General features: G+C 39.7%; 2 protein-coding genes across 2 annotated transcripts; one reads left to right on the top strand and one right to left on the bottom strand.

Annotated features, from left to right (window-relative positions):
- Window positions 1-2,713: 2,713 nt before the first annotated feature.
- On the bottom strand, window positions 2,714-21,001 carry rtf2 (replication termination factor 2). Its single transcript, XM_085777700.1, has 9 exons — window positions 20,849-21,001; window positions 20,238-20,332; window positions 19,297-19,390; window positions 19,023-19,162; window positions 18,697-18,775; window positions 5,883-5,993; window positions 5,723-5,777; window positions 5,168-5,239; window positions 2,714-3,304 (listed from the first exon to the last, which is right to left on the bottom strand). Exons 1-9 carry the CDS (start codon window positions 20,915-20,917, stop codon window positions 3,108-3,110), a joined length of 912 nt encoding a protein of 303 aa, XP_085633826.1. The 5' UTR covers window positions 20,918-21,001; the 3' UTR covers window positions 2,714-3,107.
- On the top strand, window positions 9,311-18,284 carry gcnt7 (glucosaminyl (N-acetyl) transferase family member 7). The gene is made up of 5 exons (XM_085777699.1): window positions 9,311-9,781; window positions 11,524-11,782; window positions 13,998-14,739; window positions 16,511-16,606; window positions 16,969-18,284. Exons 2-5 carry the CDS (start codon window positions 11,573-11,575, stop codon window positions 17,214-17,216), a joined length of 1,296 nt encoding a protein of 431 aa, XP_085633825.1. The 5' UTR covers window positions 9,311-9,781; window positions 11,524-11,572; the 3' UTR covers window positions 17,217-18,284.
- Window positions 21,002-24,058: the final 3,057 nt, after the last annotated feature.

The following is a 24,058-nucleotide window of genomic DNA, read 5'->3' on the forward strand; positions in this document are numbered from 1 at the left end:
AGATTTCCTCAACCCTTCCAAAAGGTCTGTTAGATCACATGTTGCATGTCACATGATGGATGTGTTGTGTGTTTATACTGTATATGTTTACTCTCATGAGGTGTAGGATGCAATTTGTGGTGGTGCTGCTGTTGAACTGTAGGCCATTTCATAGTACACAGAGGTGTGTCTGTCCCTCCTGGCTATGAATGTGGTGGACAAAGTAACAGAAACACCTGTCAACAAAACACAATGCAGATCAACAGCACATAATACATCCTCCACAATTATGATGCAACTGGATCAACACCTCTTTAATATAGTTCTAAGTTGTTTCTTACCTCCAGGATGTATTATATCTTATCTTATCTTAAGAAACTTCACGCTATTTTAACCACAAGTGCCTAAAACCTCTGTGATGAATCTATAAAACATAGTAAATTTGTCAATTTAAAATATGTTTTAACTTCTGGAGACGAAATGATTTCAGATATAACGTATTGGTAACAGTTAACAATAACTACACTTAATAATAATGCCAGTTAAGCTTTATTAAACAATTAAGTCATATGTGAGGGTCTAAGGGCAGAGGATGTTGTTATGATGCCATGTAAAGCCCTTTGAGACAAACTGTTTGTAAAAATGGGCTATACAAATAAAATTGCCTTGCCTTGCTTATAAGCATCTAACAACATCCTTCCTACACGGACATAGTATGTAAAAAAACCACAGTTTACAGTTGTTTAATTCTTGATGAATAAACTCATATATAATGTGTTTAATTATTGTATTTTCATACTTTCTATATATATATACATAATGAATGGATTTGGCATGTATAAATCCAGTATAACATCAATTAACTCTAAATTAATAAGATCATCTGTATTATTGATCTGATTGTGCTTTATATTTTGTAATATTTGGATCCAGCAACACAAAATATTTCATGAACCATTGATATCTATTTGTAAAAAACACGTAGATATCAATGGTTCATTAAAGCAGAAGTAAGCGATCCGGTCGTTTTCGCTAATGCTGCGTTCCAGGCAGGCTTTTGAAATCGTAAATTACAGCTTCAAGTCACAACTTACGACTTTGTAGCGTTCCAGGCAACCCACTCATGTTTTTCCGACCTGTTTTACCTGTGAAAAGTCACTATAACGGCCACTCGTAACTTCCGACCTGTGAACTCATACCAGATCAAACTGGTACAACTTCACAGGTCGGAAAAACAGGAGTTACGAGTTGCCTTGAACGCACCATAACAGTCCTCGTCCCTGCGTCGCCACATTCACGCGCATCCCTTGGCTGCACACACAGCCCTGCATGCCGTTCTCTCTCCTCATTGGATAAAAACTGTAGGATACGATAAATGTTTTCTCCTCGGCTCAGAGCAGAGCAGAGTGACTGACAGACCCGTGTTTCAGACCAAACACTCTATGTAAGTGATTGCTGTCGGAAGATATAACTATTTAAGACTTATATTAACACAAATATATCACTTACTTCTGCTTTAAATATTTTGTGTAAGTAAACAGATCTTTTATCATAGATAAAGGAGAGTTAAACATTTACCTCCCATTAATTCCTAATTATAAATTATACACTAATTGGTATCTGACTAATCCTACTTATTAGTAGCTAATGTATTTTGAATAATGCTTAATAATGTGTATTATCATAAGTGTTATTAACATTATTTCACAAATTACTTATAGGACTTTAATGTGGATTCATTATTTTCTTTAAAAACATGTTTATGGTGCTGTGTTGTGTAACTACCGCGTAAAATATCTGAACAGTTGCTCCATCACTGTCTGATCTGATCAGAGACTGCTCTTTCCATCCACCTCTGTTATTAAAAGACATTAATGTCTCCTAATGAGACCACCTGAGACCATATGTGCTAGATTAACTAAGCAGACGCTGCCAGCTGGGTGTCTCCGGACCAACACACTGAAGACTGAACCTCACAACAGATTTCAGTTTCACACCTCTTAACATGTAAATACACAACAGCTGCTGTATGAAGAACTTTTTATAGCTTGTTTATGCTGCAAATTTTCCTGTGAAGTGCACAACAGGGTGTTGTTGCTGCTGTTATTGCTCTTCTTTGCACTTCATGCATTGTGCGACCAGGCTTTATGTCACGGGCCAAACAAAACATAGGCAACTTGATTTGCATTGCAGTTATAATACAGTCAGCACACTAACACACACAAAGTGACAAAATCCATTTTAAGAAAACTCAGCTTAATGTGACTGAATAGAACTTTATTTTGACATTTTCTCATTACATGTAAAAAATTGTTTGCAATTGCAGTTTCAAACAAGATGAAGCACAACACTTCTAATCTCCTTTAAAAACTCAAACTGTCTGAAAAAGAACTGAATTTCACCACATTTTGCCATCACAAAGTAGAAGCCAATATAACATCATTTGTTATTTGTCACATCAAAGGCAAAAGACCCATAGAAACCCGACAGCTGGAAGAGTTTGTCTGGGAAAATATTTCAGTTTTTTTTGTTTTTTTTACCATTCTACTATAAATAACCAATACAGTGAAAGAAAAGTGACTTGAGAGTTCTCCGCTAAAGTTGTTTAATATATTCTACAAAGAGTAAAATGAATGCCAAGCTCATTCTTGTGGAACATATGAAAAACTCATGTGTTATTATTCATACTGAATAATAATTATGATACCAATTCAAACTTATATTGTTATACTGACTGTTACAACCATTCAGAGATCACTGACCACCAGGGAGCAGCAGAGTGACAGAGATGACAAAGTCTACCTCGCATCAATTCTCAAAGCACCAATGACAGAGTGCAGTGATGCCAGAGAATACATGGGGGAGGAATTAGGTTACAAAACAAGGCATCTGAACAGCTTAGGGAGCTATTAGCAAAATGTTCACAACATGTAAACACTGAGCTACTGGGGACCAAAGAGACAAATTGGGAATGAATCCACATATTGGTGACATTATTAAAGGTCATGTAGGTAATGCGCATTTGGAGTTGGGTATGCAGGACTAGATTTACCAGTATTTGGTCTTTAATGGGTCACACTTTCTGGAACAATCTAAAAGTGGTGGTCCTCGCTCTGGGTGGTTGTTACTTAGAAGTGATATGGGGTGTGGGTGACCCAGTTGGATGTCTGATCTTTGGTGCGCTTGGCGGAGCTGTGGCTGGTGAACAGGGATTTGAAGGCCTCTGATCTCCCTGCCATGTCCTGGATGGACCTCTTGGTGGCAGAGGTCGTTGAAGACTTTGTACTTTTAGAGGAGCTGGAGGATCCAGAGGGTCCGGCCACATCTGGGTGGTAAAATGAAACAGAAAACAGGGGGTAGATAAGGAAAAAGAAAAACAAGGCAAAGAATTAGAAGATGGTTGTTTGTCTAGATTTTGTGAAATCATTAACGAACCCTTTCCACCATCCCTTTCAAACATTAATGATTGTATACTCGATTCCTTTTACTGACTCGAGTTTGAGTTGAGTCAAACAAAAAAAAGGATTTTTGTTATCATCACTTAGTTAGGATTATGATTTTACATGTCAAAATCTATAATTTTCTAAATGTATGTTGTATGTGCTGTGTAGTCTTCTCCGGGAAGGGAGGGGCTCTATACGAGCTGAGAGGGAGGTGTGAATGAGCTGTGAGCTGGAGCTACTGGGTCAGTCAATCGTTCTTTTTCTGTATCAGCCTGAGATACAGCTTAGGGCACGATTCACACACCACTAGTTCACATAAATGTGAACACACACACCCTTATTATTTGAGTGAAGGGGAGTATAGCGACTATCCTGCCCTCTGTAGTCACTCTGCATGGGAGTGGGAGACTATTTTTGACGCGCTCAATAAATAACTGTCCATGCGCTGGTCCATGTTGGGTGAGGTTCCCATTTAATAAGCAAAAATGATTACAACAAAATATGACTTGATTGATGCAAAAATAAACTAATAAAGTGATGCGGCTGGAAACAAAGGAGTGAGATGAGGTGAGCCTGGCGAGCGGTAAAAACCGCATGATCCTCCACCCCATGCGTCACCTGATTACCTGTACCCGTGATAATAAAGAAAACGCTATACTGCCACCCGTGGAGACCTGACGCAAACCCAAGAGACAGACAAATAAACAGATGTGGCTCCTATAGGGAGGAATAAAAGATATGAGAGCAAACACTGTTTGACCAATCGTTTTGCAGCACAGAGGTAAATGTGATGCACTTGTGGTCAGACACACTTGCATCTTTGCACATTGTGTGTGTGATGTTTTGTTTTTTAATTATTTATCATAGTGTGGTTATTGCCAAGGAGTAGATGTGAGGGGGGGAGGGGGCTTTATACTGAAATGGAAGAGGTAAGATACGGTAGTGACATTAGAGTTTTGGGGTGACCAAAGGTGAAAGCACTACACAGGAGACAAGTGAACAACTAAAGCTATTGTTAATGTTATTATTGTTATAGATAACACATAGAGTCTCTCGGACTCTCCGTTGTCTTTGTTTTTTGTTTTTGTCACTGTACCAACCGTAGCCTGCATCACTTCCTCCTTTGCTCATAAACATGCCTGCCTTCCTTGTTTATGAAGCAGCCTGCATCAGCTCCTCTTGACTGCACCTCTCCATACTCCATGTTGTTGTTAACTGATTTCTTGACTATACACACACAACATCTATTGCACATCTGCCCATCCTAGTTGAGGGTTCCCTCCCCCTGTCACTCATCCTGAGGTTTCCCTGTTTTTTTTTTTCCTGCTAAGGGTTTTAACTTTTTTCTCAGTTGATACAAGGGTTTAAGTTTATTATAATTGATGCTGCTGATGTTAAATTTATAATAAATAGTAATAAATGTTAGATAATAGTATCTTTAATACATTCAAATTAAAAAAAGCAACGGGGCTCCACCAGGAGAAGATGAAAGTCAAAGAATGCCCCAGCCTGAGCTCAGTCCTGAATCCAATTGAAAATCTGAGGGCTGTTCACAGGAGATGCCAAAAATTGTTTAAAAAAAATGCATATAACCAGTAATCTTTCACAATGATATGCTTTCTGACGGCAGGGAGGATTCCCCAAAATAATTCAGGTATAAATACCATTTTCAACCACCAATTTAGAGTTTCTATTTAATCTGTCTTTGTATATGTATGTGTATATTAAAGCAAAGCATCAGCTACCTGAGGAAGTGCTTGGGCTGTCCCCACTGGAGCTCCCCACCGCTACGTCCAATTGAGGAGACTGTGTGTCTTCTGCAGGAACAAACCAGAGTCAGACAATATGATTAAGTCAGAGAATAATTAGATTTGAAATCATCAATCTAGTTTGTCTAATGGACAGTAAAAAATTATGTGCAACTCTTTTCACTGCACTCTCAGTTTTGATTTGAATAACAAAAGTTCACAAATGCTACCTCTTCAATTCCAACCTGAGCTTTGTGCTGTCCTGGAAAATTATACACCAGTGTCACTTAGTATTTTTGGACTATCATCTCCTAACTAAATACATTACAAGATGAAATGTGTTTGGATCTATGTTGCTTCCCACAACTTGTATACATCATGAGCGTCAGGGTATATGTATTTTGCATGGAAGTTAAAAGTTTGAATAACCCAGAACACTCTACTGCAGGATGGTCAATATTATTCAAATAAAGAAAAAAAAGGCTCCGGTGTTTTGTTAGCTGCTTGTTTTTGTTTATGTAAATGCTTAACAAGGACTGAGTTACGCCTTACCTTTAGATTCTGACGGCGTGGACACAGTTTCAGCTGCTTTGCTCTTCTTAGATTTCTAAAAAAGGAGGGGTAATGTATTAATTACACAATGAAATCACTGTTCCTGACAAAGGTCAATCTTGTACATTATTCCAAGACAAGAATCAGAATTTTAAGTCACCTTGGTTTTGGCTTTGGCCCGTCTCTCTTCCATCTTCTCCCTCAGCTTCTCTACCTCTTCCTTGGCACCATTGAGCACAACGATGTCCTCATTTTTAAACGGGTCTCCACACTAAAGCACAAACATGACATTTGTCTTTAAAACTTCAAATGTAATGTGAAGAAATATAAGACAACACTAAGTCCAAGTACAATAGCTTAAAGGTATAATGTGTAGGAATCACCCCCGTCTAGCGGTGCGGTTCTTGATGTTGCATTCACGTGAAATCGGGCAGACGTCAGACAGACAACAGACGCTGCATGTAACAGGATAAACAAGCGTCTATGTAAACAAGTGGTCCGCCAGCACAAGGCAAAACAATACAGGCGTGACAATATGTTGTCATGGTGATGTCGTATTGTTGACCTGACCCACCGTCTTTTTTTTACCGTCTTTCTCTCGTCCAGTAAAATGACATCCGGTTGGTTTGCCGACGGCCGTCTGCCTGACTGCACCTGAATGCAACATCAGTGCGTCCGTCCTTCCTCACACTACACAGTGGTGACAGTTTGAACAGGCGCTACCTGGAAAACTTTCTCCACGAGCTGACAGCACCGGTGAGTTTCTATGGTTACCTACGGTCACGCTGCCACTCAACGTAAAAAATGGCGATGCAACATGGCAGCCTCGGTTCAGTGCGTCGCCCACTTATGTATTTGTAACGACTTGTAACAACTCATTCTAAGGTAGGAGAAAGCTTTCATTTGTATGCAGGTGTGATTCCACTTCAGTGAAATACGTATTTATGAAAGAAATATTTGATTTTTGCCAATAAAAAGCCAAATAAGTTACATACTGGGGCTATAAAACTAACTGAGGACACAACCATATTGTGTTTTTATAGGCTTTTCTAAATCAATGAATATGAGAAAAGTCTTTGCTGAGTTTTGTCTAAGTAATAACAGTGGCAACAGCAGTGAAACAAAGCTGAATGCAGCAATTGCATATGTTTGTTATGCTGTGAATGTCATTGATGTTGGAAAACATCAAAGGTTTTGATTTCAACTCCGTCCACACACTACAACCCCACCCAGCTCTATTGTTCTGCTAAATAAGACAGCTCACCAGTCGGTTGAATGAGGTCAGGATTATGTATTTGTGTGAGTGACATAAACATCTGCTGACAACTGAAACACAGGTCTCATAAGAAAAAAAGCCCAGTGCAACCTTTCACATAGTGTGAGATTGAGCTAAATGTGATAAGCTACACATTTACAGTGTGTGAGAGAGTTAAGCATTTTATTTGTCAAGAGGATTTTTCCTGGACAGTATTTAAACATACTGTAGTACTGTTTCAAATATATATTTGCATGTAAAGCTACTGTATAGATGTGTTCCACTGGGAAGAAAGGTGTTTTCTTTATAAAACAAATTATCTTACCATTACATATGATTAGGCTAAACGCCAAAATGCTGCACTTTAAAAAAAGATCAGGTGCACAACAGGTGGGGAGATGTAATGCTACTTTCACTTGCAAAACAATGATTTGTTTATCCAGCTTGATGGAAATCTTAATTTTTTGTGAGGTCTCTGTGACAGGGACAGGTGGACTGGAAAAGCAAATGGTATAATGGTTCAAGCTATTCCTAATCATGGCTGCGGGTTTTTCTCCAGGAAAAAAACAGATATGTAAACATACTCCATGTTGACAAGTTGTATAAAATGGCACAATTGTGAAAGGCCAGCAACCAAATCATCTCCCTGTAACACCACGTCCCATCTTATCTAAATCAAAACATATTTTATTTGTACAGCACCTTACATACGAGGTTAGCAACACAAAGTGCTTTACATACAGAGACATAAGAGACACACCCCCACACACACACACAAATCAATGTCATCATGAAAGTACTTGACAGAGAGCTGTAATAAGAATAGAAGAACGTTTCGGCCAAGGCCTTTGTCAAGACTTGACAAAGGCCTTGGCCGAAACGTTTTCAAATAGGCTAAATCTCTGCAACTGGAGCTGAGCGGCGTTCTTCTTTTCTTTTCTCAACCTTATCCATCGCCAGCACCTCTACAATTACGGTGTGCGTTGTTGTTCCTCATCCTAAGAGAGCTGTAATAAACCAGAGCTAACTGAGGAAACGTAATCATTACTTTGTAATGAGGAAACACAAGGAGGTAATGTTAAAAAGAAATCAAATATAAAGCTAAGGAATAAAAGCTATAATAAACCTGACAATAAATGAGAGAATAAATAAATAAATGCAGCTAAAAACAAAGTAACATTGCATAAAATAAAATTCAGCTAAAAGCTATACGAAAAAGATTTTAAAAGTTTGTATGTACGTCTTACTTGTAACCGGGACCCATTTGGTCTCCTCTGAGGAAAATCATGCTCAAATTGAAGTGATGCAATGGAAACAGTCAAGTCAGTGAGTCAGTTAGAAAGACAGTAAGACAGTGACATAATGCGTGGGCTTGTAACAGCTCTGCACAAGAAGTGGTAAATTATTATTTTTGTGAACAATGCTCTTTAACCCTAATGGGAACATAATCAGAGACAAGCTGGAAACCCATTAATGACCGATGACATCAATGAATCAATAAATGTTGTGTTTACTGCACCACGCAGTCTCACTGTAATGTATGAGCAATGAATAAATGATGCAAGTCTGTTTTTATATCCACAATCTAAAAATCCACCTGCTTTGTATCTTTCACAGAATGTAGATTGAGTTGACTGCTGCTGATAAGGTGGCAATAACAAGAAAGCCTTGTCCAGTTTTACTGACTAAAATGTAGTAGGGTATTTTACTTCCTGATACATTATCTATTTATATAGAGTTTGTTAATTGTTAACAGAAATAGCACAATGAAATCAGGTGCAGTCTCTGAAAAAACAATCATCAAACAGTGACATTTCTCTCATCCCCCCCAAAAATTGTGTATTAATCAGAAATGACACCAACACATGCGGCATGACTGCTTCATAAAAAAGGGGAAAACACACACATACACAACTATCAAACCGCTGCAGGGGATCTATTGTGTGGTTGTAATGCAGGCTCAGTGGGTGTGAACCCAGGCCATGTGCTCTGTTCAACACAAGAGGGATAATCTCAGAAGCTGACCAGGCAGCAAATCAACTCTGTGGGTGAAGTCCCTCACTCTGCTGCTGCCATTACCCCAACGACACGGACCGCCGGGTGAGCTGGGAACCTTATCGTCAAGTCAGTCAGTCGGCAAGTCAACCAGAACACTGATTTGACATGTGCGCATGCGACTGTAGAGATGAACTCCGACACAACGCATTTTCGAGAAAAAAAGGGACCTGAGTAAAAAAAAAAAAAAAGGAGAAATCATGTAAAGCAAAATAGGGAAGAAACAACATATCTGTGAGTAGGAAACTGCATGGGGGAGGAGTGTGGAAAAAACCTTAGGGAGAGAGAGAAAGTGTGTGCGTGTGGGGGAGAGCTATGACTGTGTTCCTATGTGTCAGGTGTGTGCATTTACATCTGGTAACCAAGCAGGGAGGGCCCTAATCTCATGAGGCTGCTGTGGGGAGGCGACTTGATGAGCTCCGAACACAACTAGAGAGAGGAAGAAAAAAGAAAAACACTCTGTCTTGCTCCGACACGATCTGAAGCACAGAGAGGCAGCTTCCTGAGTGGCTCGCTGCCAGAGAACAACGAAACAACACTGAGGTTTCACAGGAGCAGATAGACGAACCTTCCCCGACGCCGTTCCTGTTACCTGATGATGTCGCCTATGGGAATAACTCTGATTTTCTCCGGATGGATTCAAGTAACGCATTCGGAGTAGCTGTTTCAGTAACAACGATCACAACAGGCGCTGGTGTCTAATGTTTCACCTCCTCATCATAAGGACTACAAACTGAACTACCTCGAAGGTGAGTTGTTTATCTTGTCTTTATTTACATACCGTAGCAGCATGTGTTTACATATTTTGCATTGATAAAAGCATGATGTAGACAGATGTAAACGTGAAATAATAGATATAGATATAATAGCAAAACAAATGTGAATCAATTGTTATGTCAAATTACAATCAAAAGGTTTTTGGCTGAGCAATAAAGCAAAACTAAAATGCATTTCTCACACCAATTAGCAGCAGAAGCTAGCCAGTCATTTGCACTCAGAGTGCTAGAATGGTCTGTCTGGTTTTTCTGTTAATATCAGTGAAGCGCTGGATGAGATAAGTGGGGTGGGGGTAGGGGTGGGGGCATCTTTGGTGCTGTTCTCAAGACTGGGGTTTTGACCACAGAGAATCATCTGGGACTAGGACTAATCCTCAGATATGTCCAAGCCATCTGTGCTTTAAGGAGACCACTGGGGTTTTAGATACATTTTTGTGCCCACGCACAATGCTTCCCATCTTTATTTCGTGTGTATGTGAACTCGGAAGCTCACAGCTCAAAGTGAAAGCAACATGAGCTGTTGTATCACATGTTTGTTTCACTCAGGCAAAAAATTGCTTTTATGCAGTAAACGTGCATGCTCATCGATCAGAAATCAGTTATGGATATCTCTTAAAAATGCTGTTTGTTTACTTATTGCTGTCTGTTGTAACTAATGTGTCTATGACAGTTGAAGACTATGCAGGCCGAACTTGTTCAATGAGCCTCTATGACCTTTTGTAAAAGGCCAGTGTCAGGTAAAGTCATAATAGCATCAAACAGAGGCATTACTTTAAAATTTTACATTACATGTTTTTTATTGCTCAATCAAGACATAAACCATGCAGCAAATCAAATTTTAGTTTCAATTCATAGCCCTACGAAGAATTTAAGACTTTAAAACAAAAACTACTATGACAACAGTGCTTGACTTAGTCAGCTCTCTGTATACCTGCTCCTATGTTTGTCAAACAGTACAGCTTCTTTAAATCATTTTTGCTCTGCATTACAGCTGAGGTGGGAAGCAGGGAAGGTTATAATGTTTTATACCATGGTCTGAGTGAATACTCGATTCTGATTGGCTGCGGGGTGTCCATAAAAAAGTGATAATGGACACCCATAAAGATGTTCCAGTCAAATTGCCTGATTACGGTTCTAAATATTACTGCGCTGGCTCAAACGCTTGTTGGTAACCGCAGCAACGGATACACTTTTCTTCAGCGCATCATGACACTGGAGTCTATAAACACACAAGTGGTAAGAAGCGCACTGGCCTTCTGAAATAATACTATATTAAATAGTCCACTCAGCCGCTTATTGTGAAAATTGTATGATTTTAACGATAAATACTTATTAGTAATTGATTTAATATATATTTATTTCGTAAGTGACCATGGTATAAGCGGGATAATGCCCTTCGAGGTGTCCAATTATCAGTAATTAATGGATTCATTTCTGATAAGGGACACCTCGTGGGGCATTATCCTTCACATATATTCTGGGAACGCTACAATTAAATGCAGTTCAGATACAAGTAACAGACAACATGTTGCCATGTGTCACATTTAAAGTATCAATTATCAACAGACTAAAACTGGTACACTAATCTACATTTCTTGAGCTAAAAACTGGCTTCATCAATTTGTGCTAACCTACATATTTAACCCTATTTAATAACTCTCATGGGGTCCAGGACCCTTCTTATCTCATATCTCATCTGGATGTCTTTCTTGCAGGAGTTTTACCGGTGGTGGTTCTGACTGGATAAGGTGAAGTGAGGTTATTATGTGGCAGCTTGAAGGGACAAAATGCAGCTTCATAATGTGCCTGGGCTTGAGCATTATTATTTGTTCATTCATTTACTTGAGAGCACGGACAACAACAACAGAACTCCTACAACCACAGCCTTCAAATTGGAAACCCTTTGCCACTGAATGTAAACCTTTTCTGCCCGGCACTGAGAAGGGAGTAGAATGGTTCCACCGCGACTGGGAGGTACGTTTGATTTGATTTTCTATGTTCTTTATTACTGCTTTTTTTTGCAAAGTGTATGTTAGACACCTGTTGTGATGCTTCTGCTATAACAAAACCTTAGAGACATGCAACCGCCTTGCAATGTTGTCAGTGCTGCCACCACTGAGGTACTTTCCACTGCTACAGTAGGGATGTCTCCAGGACCACGTTTTACCACAATGACACACATGTGCTTTTAACAAGACTACCAGTCACATACTAGGTTTGATATAAATAAGGTTGTTTAGTGATAGTGACATGTGGGTGCTATATAAATAAAAATGTACTTATTTACATGCTGAAAACAAATGAGCAAAATTAAGAAATGACAATAACTAATAAGGTAAACTGAACTGAATCACCCAGTCTCTGTGACTAGGCCTGCACCATATGAGGAGAATCTGGGATGTGCAATAGCACTGTTCAATATTGTGTTATAGATTTTGTGATTTGCTGAGTGAAGTAACAGTTCCTGTTCAGCAAGCTTGTTGCACAGGTATATGATAACTGCCTTTATAATAGCAAAGGTTATGATCACACCAACACTAAAAACAAAGTCACTATTTCCCGAAACCTCCAAAAGTGGTTTCCACCGCCACCCCTGCTGTCTGCTGTGTGTGTGTGTGTGTGTGTGTGCGTGCGTGCGTGCGTGTGTGAGAGTGAGAGAGAGAGGTCGCAGCCTTTCACTGAGTTTCAGTCACTTTTTACTGTTCCGTTTAATGCACATGTTCATATTTCCATGACAATGAAAGTGCAGTAATGTATGTTAACAACATTTGTGACCAGTTGACTAATACCACTACTACCAGTATTCTAATAACATCAAGTTAAAGGGACACTGTGTAACTTCTACTGTTATCTATTCGCGAAAATCAATTATTTGGTTCAAAAGTATGTTTTTCATTAATCAGTAATCCCCCCCCCCCATCAACAAACTGAAGTGTTCCGGCTCTGAATTTGTAGTTCATATCATTCATACATGGAGCGGGTAGGAAACCACGGAAACTCAGTGGAGACACCGGAGCTGTTGGCTCAGGTCGAGGTGGCGTCTGTGAAAAGTCACCGCGGTAACGCAGTGAGGAGGAATGGAGCGTTACGGTGCATTCACACCAAACGCGATGGATGCCATGAACGCCACAACTTTCCATTAAAAGTCAATGTAAATGGCGCGATGACACGCGATGGCCCGTCGGGCGGCGCGTTTCGTTTCGATGACGCGTCCATCGCGGCCATCGCATCATCGCGTCCATCGCTTGAAGTTGAAAAATTTGAACTTTTCAAGTGACATCGCATGACGCTGTGCCGCGACATCCAATCAGTGTTGATATTCAACCACGTCACCGACACAGCTGCAGACACACATTTCAAAACATGGTGGAGAAGATCACTGTGGCTGTAGTCTCGCTCACCAGACCCTCCTACAGAGAACCTGTGGCTGTGTAAAAAAAAAAACAACAACCCAGGGGCTGTGTGTGTTTTCCTCAGATCAATAATATACATCCATGGCCATTTCCCAGAGCTTTATGACACGACGTCGTACTTTTACCGCGGTCGTAATAAAAAAAGATAAAGCCTGCAGAGGGTCAGAGGACCTACAGCTTCCTCCTTGTGAATATTTCATATGTATTTATATTTATTATTATTTCTCAGCCATGGTTGAGGAGAGAAAGAAAATAGCGGGAGGTGGGTTGCATCATAGCGCGATGAAGCGATGGTGAAAAATGTGACAAATATGTCAAGCGACGCGATGCTCGCGTTACGGGCGATGGCATCGCGTCCATCACGTTTGGTCTGAACGCATGGTTACACTGATAATGCATTCACGTGCAGTCGGGCAGACGGCCGTCGGTAACAAACCAGATTGTTTTTGAGTTCCATTTTAGTCACTTAAGTCCAGAGAAAACCGGTAAAACGTGGGTCAGGTAAACAATACGACATCGCCATGACAACATATTGTCACGTGTATTGTTTTGCCTCGTGCTGACGGACCACTTGTTTACATAGAGGCTTGTTTATGCCGTTACGTGCAGCGGCTGTTGTCCGTCTGCCGTCTGCCCAATTTCACGTGAATGCAGCATGAAAAACTGAGTTGCTTGCAATATACAACCGCAACGCTAGATGGGAGTAATTCCTACACAATGTACCTTTAATGTTATATACTAATGGTAATGTTGATGCATCTCTTCTCTGTCTGCAGGTAGAAAACTATATTCTCAATCGTCCTATACAGTGTTCTGATTTGACGCGAGACCTACACTTCATCACAACACCTCTGAGCCGTGAGGAGGAAGACTACCCTTTAGCATTCATCATAGTTGTTCACAAAGAGCTGGAGCTTTTTGTGCGCCTGCTGCGGGCCATTTACATGCCGCAAAATGTCTACTGCATTCATGTGGACGCTAAGGCTCCACTGGAGTACCAGAGAGCCGTACAGAAACTCGTCAGCTGCTTTGAAAATACCTTCCTCTCAAGCCGCAGCGAGAAAGTGACCTACGCTGGCTTTTCCCGCCTGCAAGCAGATCTGAACTGCATGGGGGATCTCGCAAAGTCCAAGACCGGCTGGAAGAAGGTGGTGAATCTGTGTGGACAGGATTTCCCCATCATGAGCAACCTGGAACTAGTGCGGTACATGCAGAGCAAAGAGTGGAGGGACAGAAACATGACGCCTGGGGTCAAGCAGCCGGTGTCTATGAAGCACAGGACAGAACTCCAGCACCTGGAGATCACGGGGTCACATGTAGCTCCAAAAAGGAGAAGCCCCAAGAAAGGTCCTCCGCCACACAATCTGGAAGTGTACTTTGGAACAGCTTACTATGCTCTCACAAGGGGCTTCGTCGACTTTGTTCTGACCAGCCCAATAGCTCACGACCTCCTAGAGTGGTCCAAGGATACATTCAGTCCAGACGAGCACTACTGGGTGACACTCAACCATGTCAAAGGTAAATTGCCTGTTCTGAATGGGTCTGCAGACACGCAGCAACTTTTGACTACAACTGACATAACCTTTTCTCTGGGTTTTGCAGGACACATTTTCACGAAGAACTACAAATCATTAACTAGTGCCATTATGATATTTTAAGATAAAGAAATACGATCTATGCAACAAAGTCAAAGGGCAAACTTTATCATTAACTATTTGTATGCTGGCTCAGTGGCTGTGACTTTAATCAGTTCAGTATTTCACAGTTGCGTGAGTTGTACAATCTAAAGATGTGAAGAAGAAAGCCTGATTAACTCCAATTCAAGGGGTACAATTCAAATTGCAGTGTTTCAATAAAAGAGATCCAAGAAGTTACAGGATTTAGTGTAAAAACAGTGAAGTCTCAAGTCTTGGATGTGCTATCACATTAAGTGCATTTTTATTCACTAAGCTTTAATGTGCATTTTTCAATTGAAAAATCTTAATAAAAATAGAATTGGTAAGTAATTCAAAATGTAAAATTGCTTAAAGGCTTTTACATTTAGAAGTATAAAAGTGGTAAATTTGGGATCATTTGGGAACTTGGCCTCGTAGCTCTGACACATTAGGAAATCTAACAGCAATCAACAACAGTGAAAATGATGGTGACTGTACTAAATTTAAAATTCAGTGGAAAATGATGTTTTTTTATAATGTAACGCAACAAATGACTGTGTGCTTGAAGGCAGCTGTTCCTAATTCTCTACAGTCCTACCATTTGTATTGTCACCACACGCCCTTGTTTGTTGTCATCTCTCATACTAGAGTCATTCTTGAGTCAAGTATCAGAAAGGTCAGATTTAGTAAAACACAACTCAACATTTCCTGCTGATAGCAAAGGAGAGGTGCCGTATGTTACTTCTGAGGAAATATGGCCTTGAACAGGAAACCGACAGTGTTGATATTGAGATTGCTGGTATAAAGATAGATAACAGTATATGTTGTAGAATTTGTTTGCTTTGTCTTGCTGTCTAATACTGGTCTTATTTAGAAAAGCTAATTTAAAGGGGAACTATGCAAGTCCTGTCACTTTTCCTCTGTTTTGCTAACCCTACTCATGTGCATTTGTTTACACCAAAGCCAACGAGAAAGCAATTGATAGAGCGGTACATAACATTATGTATCATATACAATGTTACAAGTATATTTGTGTATTCTTATCTGTCATAAACAAGAGATTACGGATTACGGATTACGGAGCACGTTTGTGTCGCGGCGCGCAGAGATGAGAGCTGGGACACTGGGGCGGTGGCACTGATCTTGCAAAGTTGGTTTTCAGCCAAGAGGCGCTACTTGGAAGGCAGAGCGATTCCATTCTCCCTCACAAAAATGTACATGTCATTTATTAAACCTAAATTAAGGTAAAAATGTAGCATAGTTAAGCTAAAAAACCTGCATACTGTAATTCCTCTTTAAGTGGCTGTGACTGCAGGTGGTGGCAAGGTTAAGCAGGCACGCAATTGTGGTGTAAAAGTTGCACAAAGATTGACTTAACAGGATGTGGTTTCAAACCGTCTGTTTCAGTATTACAGGAAAGAATGTTTCACAGGAAAAGGAGGAGCTGAGCTGCTTGGGAAATTTATATCTAGAAAACCTCTCCACCTCTGAGGAAGCACAGCAACTTCCCTTGGCTTTTCAATGAGAAGCATCCGGGCACATCTCCCACACAGTGGATGTAATGCTCGCAAAGAAAATCCTTTAGAATTCAATTACATGCTAATTATTCATTCTATCTGGTTATGTGTTTGCAGGAGCTCCAGGCAGTCACATAGATGGAGGTTGGGCGGGAGCCATTCGAGCGATCAAGTGGAGGGATCAAGAAGGAAAGACGCACAATGGCTGCAAAGGTACGGAATAGCTGAGCATGTGTGGGAGGTACTATGTTACTAATCAATACCTGCACTGCAGAGCTTATCTGTGGTCAGGTATACTTCCTGATGCTATCAAAATCTCATCTAGAACCTGATACACAATAATAATTCATGCTTCATCTCAATACTAATACTAGTATTAATTAATGTCATATTAATCACATCAGTATACCTCATACTGTGAAATGACGTTTTTAGGATTTATCTGTTTAGTCTGTGTTTAACCTTTCACTGGTAAAACTGTAAAAAAGAAGAAAAAAAATATTATTTTTTATGTATACAATATATATACAATGCACACTATCTGCTTGAATAAAATTGCTGATGTCATTTTCCAGGACATTATGTGCGAGACATCTGTGTCTATGGAGTAGAAGACCTGGCTTGGATCATTAACAAGAAAGGCATGTTTGCCAACAAGTTTGAGAAAAACACCTTTCCGGAGGCACTGGACTGTCTGGAGCAGTGGCACAGAAACAAAGTGCTGAGTCAGGCATCTTTTCCTATAGAACCATCATGGCTACTAAATACACACAGCAACTCAAGCAATAGCAGTAGCCACATAACCAACAGTACTGAAGCATGAAATCACTGTTGATCACAAAAGTTGGACTTTGTGTAGTTTATATTATTTGCACAGTGACTCTGAATGTCAAAGAGTTGAGCAGGAAAAAACTGAATTCAGAACAAAGGGATGATACACTGTACACTTCCAGTGTCAATAGCATGAGTACTTTTCAAAGATGTGTTTGTCTATTCTTTTCTTTTGTTTTTATAATCAAGAGACACTGTATTATGCCAGTGTACTGGCAGGGGATTAACAAAATATATCTTTACATTAAAGCAACACTGTTAAAGCAGAAGCACAAAGGCTTAAAAAACACACTAGTACATAATACACCATAGACTGTTTTTGAGACAAGACTACATCAAGTATTGACTAAATTACTGAATAATATATTGAATGTTTTTATTTTATTTAATAGTTGATATAGTTTTATTTAATTATGTTGAGTGTTGTCCAGAAACATAAATACTATTATTGTCGGTACATTTATTACATGAAGGAATGGTTGGTGAAGGTAAACCAAGAAGGGCAATTACAAGATAAAGTATTCCCTTCTTCTCTATTTAAAAAACAAAGCTGATGTTTTATCAGATTTATCTGAATTTTCACTGTAACTTATGTCAGACTGAATGTGGATATCAGAATTATAAATAAACTGTGATTTTGTTTCTATGAAGTGAAAAATGACATTACTTTTCTACAGTCAACTGGTAGGGTTTTTCAGTCTGTTTCCGGCTACACACGCCATCTTCCTGTGGTTTCAGAAACTGTTCCATTTAGGGTCAAATGACTAACATGTGCTGAGTTACCGTTTCCTCCAAAGACAGGAAATCATCAGTATCATATCAGGCCCAGTTCTGGACCGCTTTTATTGGGGGGCATTACGAAATTCTGAATAGTCAGAAATACTAGTTATAGAGGTACTCCATGAGTGTTATTTCCTGTAAGTTATAAAATGCACAATTTTGTATTGTCTAAAACTAAAGCCCTGGAGTACACTAATACATAAACCCAGAACGTACATAAATTCATTCATAATGGACTGACATATCAATAAATAAGCGATCTACCTTGATCCAGTATATTACTCTAGTTTCTGCGCGCCTGATGAGATATTTATTGAATTATGATTATTTGAATGTGGCATGTTACTGACTGGTCAAATTGACATGAAAATAAAAACAACAACTATTTATATGTGAATCATACCATCATAGCCACTGTCAAACAGTGAGGAGTAAGCAATTAAAAGCAGTTGCATGGGAGGGTATATTAAAAATCTATCAGGAAAATATAAAAAGAGTCAGAGCTGGGACACTACTAAACCGTCAACAAAATCCGCCCCAATTTAAAAATAAGTATTGTGAAGTAAAACTGGTCTTTAAAAGTGTATACTTTAAGGGAGACGCTACTTCCAAAGTCAATACAAGCTGCATGAACATAAAAAAAGGTATGAGAAGAGGAGTGACAGAGAAAGACAGGATGAAATCCTGCTCACCTTGTGGCAGATTTCTGTCTTGACCTCCTTCAGGGCCCGGTCAGAGAAGACGCAACCACAGGTATGCAGGAAACAAAACCTGAGAAGGAAAATAGCAGGAAACATAAGTTATTTATTTGTTTAACTTTTTTCTGTAGCTGTTCCCTGTACACAATACATTCTTGTGCATTTTTACAGTGTTTTTAATGATATATAGCTTAACAACTGTAGAAAATATAAATGGAGGAATCAAGACAGCTCATGTCAGACACGTATTTCTAGAGAACACAATGATTCAGAACGTGCCTCAACAGTGAGTATATCCCTTTCTAATTGTTATTGTTTACCTGTGCTTGCCATTCATCTCCAACCCAACAACAGGACAAATGAACATGCCACAGTGGATGTCCTCGTAACGGTCTCCTTTAGCATTTCTTCTTTCTCCCTCCCACTCAGGATTGTCGGTCAGGTTCAGCTCCTTAATATCCTAGAAATGGAGAAAGGGAATCGACGCGCACAGAATCACAAAGTCACACATGCAGTCAAAGAGAAATGTAGATATGCACACATAAACAGACCTAGACAGAGGAAACTTAGAAGACTACAGTTATTTTACCATACCTTTATCCCACGAATGTGTGTAACAGCCTCAGCATTGGGTCTCTCAGCAGACTTATCCAGAAGATACTCAATGATGGCATCTTTGTTATAGAGCCTGAAACATAACATACAGTATACATTGTGTGCAATTTAAGCAGGGATTTCACTTTAAATAGCCTCAATAACACACCATACTTAAAACACAAGATTTGGGTAGGCCCCCTGAGGGAAAAAACAATTAATCTACAAATCACACCATTCGTAGCACAGGAAGTGGAACGACAACCATGTTAGATTGTGGGTTAACACAGAATTAAGACATGTTTGTGACTGAGTTACATATATTAATGCATGTGTGACTGCATCAAATCATCTAGTTTACCCACTTGCAACAAGGCAGCTGACCACATAAAAACTGAGGCCTGTATAATTAATTTTCACTCCTACTAGGATGGCCCACTTATTACCAGGACATGGTAAGTTATGTTAAACTCCTAACCTGCTCCCAAGCAGGTTAACTTGGATCAGACAAAGAGCTTTCAACTGCCAAACCAGAAACTGAGGTATCATTCCTACAGGATCCCACCAGAAACAATAGTCTTCACAATTATCATATTATTTTAATAGTGAGCAGCACAGTTGTATAAATAAGTGGACATGTTTTTGCTGTTTCATACCTCACATGTAAAACAGAGCTGCACATGGAGTTTAGCACACTAAATAAATATATCAGACCTATTTTCGCTTTATTTTAATTGATTTAAGATTTGTATTCCCACAGTGATGATTCCATTACTTGTCTTCAGCGATTGAATTGCTTTTTTCAGTCAAACTGACTCATCAGACATGAATGACTGCAGCTTTTATTTTCATAATCACATATTGACATCATACAATGTGTACAGTGAAGTCCAAAAGTCTGTAACTACTTTCCCAATGGTAGATGTTAAGTTAGTTCTCACCTTCCCAGGTCACAAGCAACGATGGGGCGTCTGAGTTTCTCCTGGCTCAAGGCACAGTACTTCCACTTAGCAGCCAGCTCTGCATTTTTATCGACCTGGACACACAATTAACGACACAACCATATAACTCATCCAGATACTGTATATGATTTCGTGTACGAGCTCTTGTTACTCCACACAAAAGCCATTGGCCACTTATCCATTATGGCATATTGTACGTGATTCACATCAAGAAACGTCGCAAGGGATAAAAGACAGAATAAATGACCGAGTAAAAGTGCGTTAATTTGCCTTGTTCCTCCCAAGCGTTGTCATAAACACTACTTTGTCAGGGCTAGCGTTAGCTAACTAGCTAGCAACGTTCATGCACTAAACATTATCATCAAGAAAGCCTTGAAAGAATTTGATTCATACACTGAATAGGTAACGTTTGTGACAAACGTGTCTACCTAAAATAAATACTATTTTAGCAATGTAACCACCTACAAGACAGACGGGTAGCCACAATAATGTCGTGTTAGCATGTTAGCTGGCTAATAGTGAGCAGCAACCTACAGATACATTTCCGTCACGTCGCCAAGGGAACTGTAAAATACATTTGCATTACGCACCTTTTCGACTTTTTTAGGACCTTTCACCAACTCGTGTCTTTTCGGAATCGTTCCACCGTCACATCCCATCTTGACTGCTGACTTGAGAAGTTTATTCCCCCAGTTAGCTTGCTGTGAGTGTGGACCAAGCTACTCAAGTTGTAAACAAACAACGAGAGAGCCGCAAACATCGCGGGATGTGCGGTTAATAAGATGTCGCCCTCTAGTGGCTGAATGACCAACACATGAAATCTGTATTTTAAAGCTCTGGCCACAGTGTGGAGGTCTCAGTCCAAATATGGCTTTACTAGTTTCTGATGGGAGCTGCCAGTGAAGTATGAAGCAGTGGAAAAGGTGAGTGTAATATCATAATCATCGAGCAGATAAGCAACTTTTGATTATTAGGCTACTACTTCGTCAGTAGGCTATAATCTTATTGTTTCACTCTGCAAACACAGGATAGCATAAGCACATATTCATATAATCAGCTAAAAGTAAAAGGAGGATATAACAAAGTGTGATGAATAAGTATGAATAAGTAGTAGTAAATACTACTCAAGATTAGATAGGCTAATTACATTACAAAAAATACACTATTTTAATTGTATGCAGGCATAAAACCCCAGATTACTTCATTCTTTAACTGCTCATCCATCTATGAAACATTTTCAGTCAGCCATTAAACCCAGAACTAGTAAGTGACATTAGTCTGGCTTTCAGGCCTGCTGTCAGAGTGGTCTAAAGATGAAAGTTTCCTTGGAAGATAGTTCAATGAGTGCTAATGAGATCTGTTTCCTGTGCCTTGCAGGCTGCAGATTAGTTTACTATCGATGGTGCTGTCCAAGAGCGACCATTAGTTGGGGAATACCCCAGTGGAGACATCTCTGGCGGCATGACTGATAATCTGTGTGGAAAATAAGACTGAATAAAAACACAGTGCTGGACTTCATTTTGGTTGAGAACATGGATTTTGACCTCTTTATGCTCACCACACACTGGCAGCTGCTATTGTGGTTCCCAAAATGAGGTGAAATGAACAGATATAAACATAAAAACATTTCTCCATTTTGCCTGTTGGTTCGATTGGTTCTTCCTGTAATTTATAAATTGCGTTACGTGTCTTATTGAATTTCCCCCCTTTCTCACACAGAGCTAAATGTTTAGTATGGATTTTCATTAGAGGCAATGGAGTTAAAGCTCTGTTAGCAAACTATCTTTGAGACAGTGGAGCACCCCAAGCTGATAGTGCAAACCAACACCTCAGGAACACGCAATGCACAATGGGCAGTGGACAAAAGGGGATAAGACAATGGACAATGGTCTACTCTTCCTGTCTAGCATGTTTGGTTAGTCATTTTCTGAGCTTTGTTGTAGTTTTTTGTATTTATGCCAGCTTGTATCCAATGCACCTAAACATTCAGCACAGATCTTCTCAGTGTTAAGTAACTCACAAACTGACATAATGTTTTATTTCACCCTTATGCAATACATTTCAACTATATCAGCCATAAAAAGGAATTAATTTTAAGTTTTGTAAATTGGAAATACAATGAACAACCACATAATTGCACAGGCAAAGTGGGGTGGCTGGAAGCTGGAGGGTTGTTTGCTTTTTGTTATTTACCATATTTTTACGTAACAGAGAAAGATGTGTGTTGTCACAGGTACCCTCACATGATAAGAAACTGACAATGGATAGTAGAAGTGTGACTATCATAGGTTATAAACAGTTAGGGTGAGTGTGCATTGAAGACTACATGGAAACTTTTAAATGAATATGATCCTGTGATTTTTTAAATAAGCAGGATCATGAAAATATATTTACTGGCAGTGACACATTCTGGCTTCAGATTGCGCGTCAATTGTGAAATGGTACGGGTGACTTTGCCTCCATGTTTGTAGTCATATCAGATAAAAACAAAAGTGCAGGGGCGGAGTTTAGCTCAGTTGGTGGAGCACCCGCCCCATGTGTTGAGGCTATAGTCCTCGCTGCAGGCGGCCCCGGTTCGAGTCCCGCGTCGGACGGCCCTATCCTGCATGTCATTCCCCCCGTCTCTACCTCCCATTTCCTGTCACACTCTCAACTGTCCTATCGAATAAAGGCATGAAAAGCCAAAAAATATACTTAAAAAAACAAAAAAAACAAAAAAAAACAAAAGTGCAATGAACTACCAAACTGCGGTCTTATTTTAAAAATCAAAATCCTTGCTGTACTGATCAGATATGCTCTGCTCTTTTACTTTAGATCTGAAAAGTTTGCACAGCTGAAAATGTGGCTTCCTCCTCCCCAGTCCTAACCGTAACCCCCTCCCTGACTGATCCTCCTACCACACATATCTTTCTGGCCTGCTGTGGTGCTACCCAGCACGGCTGACCCAAAGAAAACCCCAACCACTGAGCACCCATCCAATCTAATGTTTATACTTCCATGATGAGTCCAACCTGCCCAATCAGACTTCCACTGACTGGCCTTGAACTGAAACTGTATACATCTCAACCATCCCAGCCATCCGAAGCAGCCAGTGGAGACCGAGGCAGCATTAATTGCACCAACCAGCCCTGGTAGTGCACCGAGTCCAATGCATTTAGCGTTTCTAATTGGGGAGGAATTGCTGTGTTTACATTGGCGCTAGTTGATAGAGCCGGACCCTTAGCCCTCCAGCCAACCAAGCACAAGCTCTGTGAAGGAGAAAATCCAAACTGCCTGGTCCCTAAAATCTCTCTGGACAGAGCTGGAAGGAAATTATTTGGAGCAGAGCAGAGGAGTATTTACTCATATTTATCAAGGGCAGGAGGAGGTGGGGAGACACTGGGGATAATCTTGTGCACTGAAAAGAAAGAAAAAAAATAGTATCTTGGCCATAGTTGCACTGTTGATTAATCTGTTTCTGTGGTTATGATTGAATTAAATGACTAATTGTTCATTTTTTAAACATGAGAAAATAGAGGAAAGCAAATGTGCACAAATTCCCAAAAGGCATTATCGAATTATAATTATTCTTTATAATTTACAAATCACTTTTGTGATTGATAAAATAAAAAAAATAAATAAACTATTGAGTTACTTATCAAACATATCTCATTTTTCATCATAAATGTATTGATCACTTATCTCAGTATTTTGGCCTCTATTGCCCCCTCCTAAATGTTTCAGTGACATGAATTTATTTCAGCGTATCATTACTACAATTCTCAAGCACATACGGATAAAAATCCTATGATCCATAAAGA

The sequence above is a fragment of the Trachurus japonicus genome, chromosome 5 (genome assembly GCF_045865225.1).
Source record: "Trachurus japonicus isolate A0001 chromosome 5, Traja_1.0".
In the NCBI taxonomy this organism is placed as follows: Eukaryota; Metazoa; Chordata; class Actinopteri; order Carangiformes; family Carangidae; genus Trachurus; species Trachurus japonicus.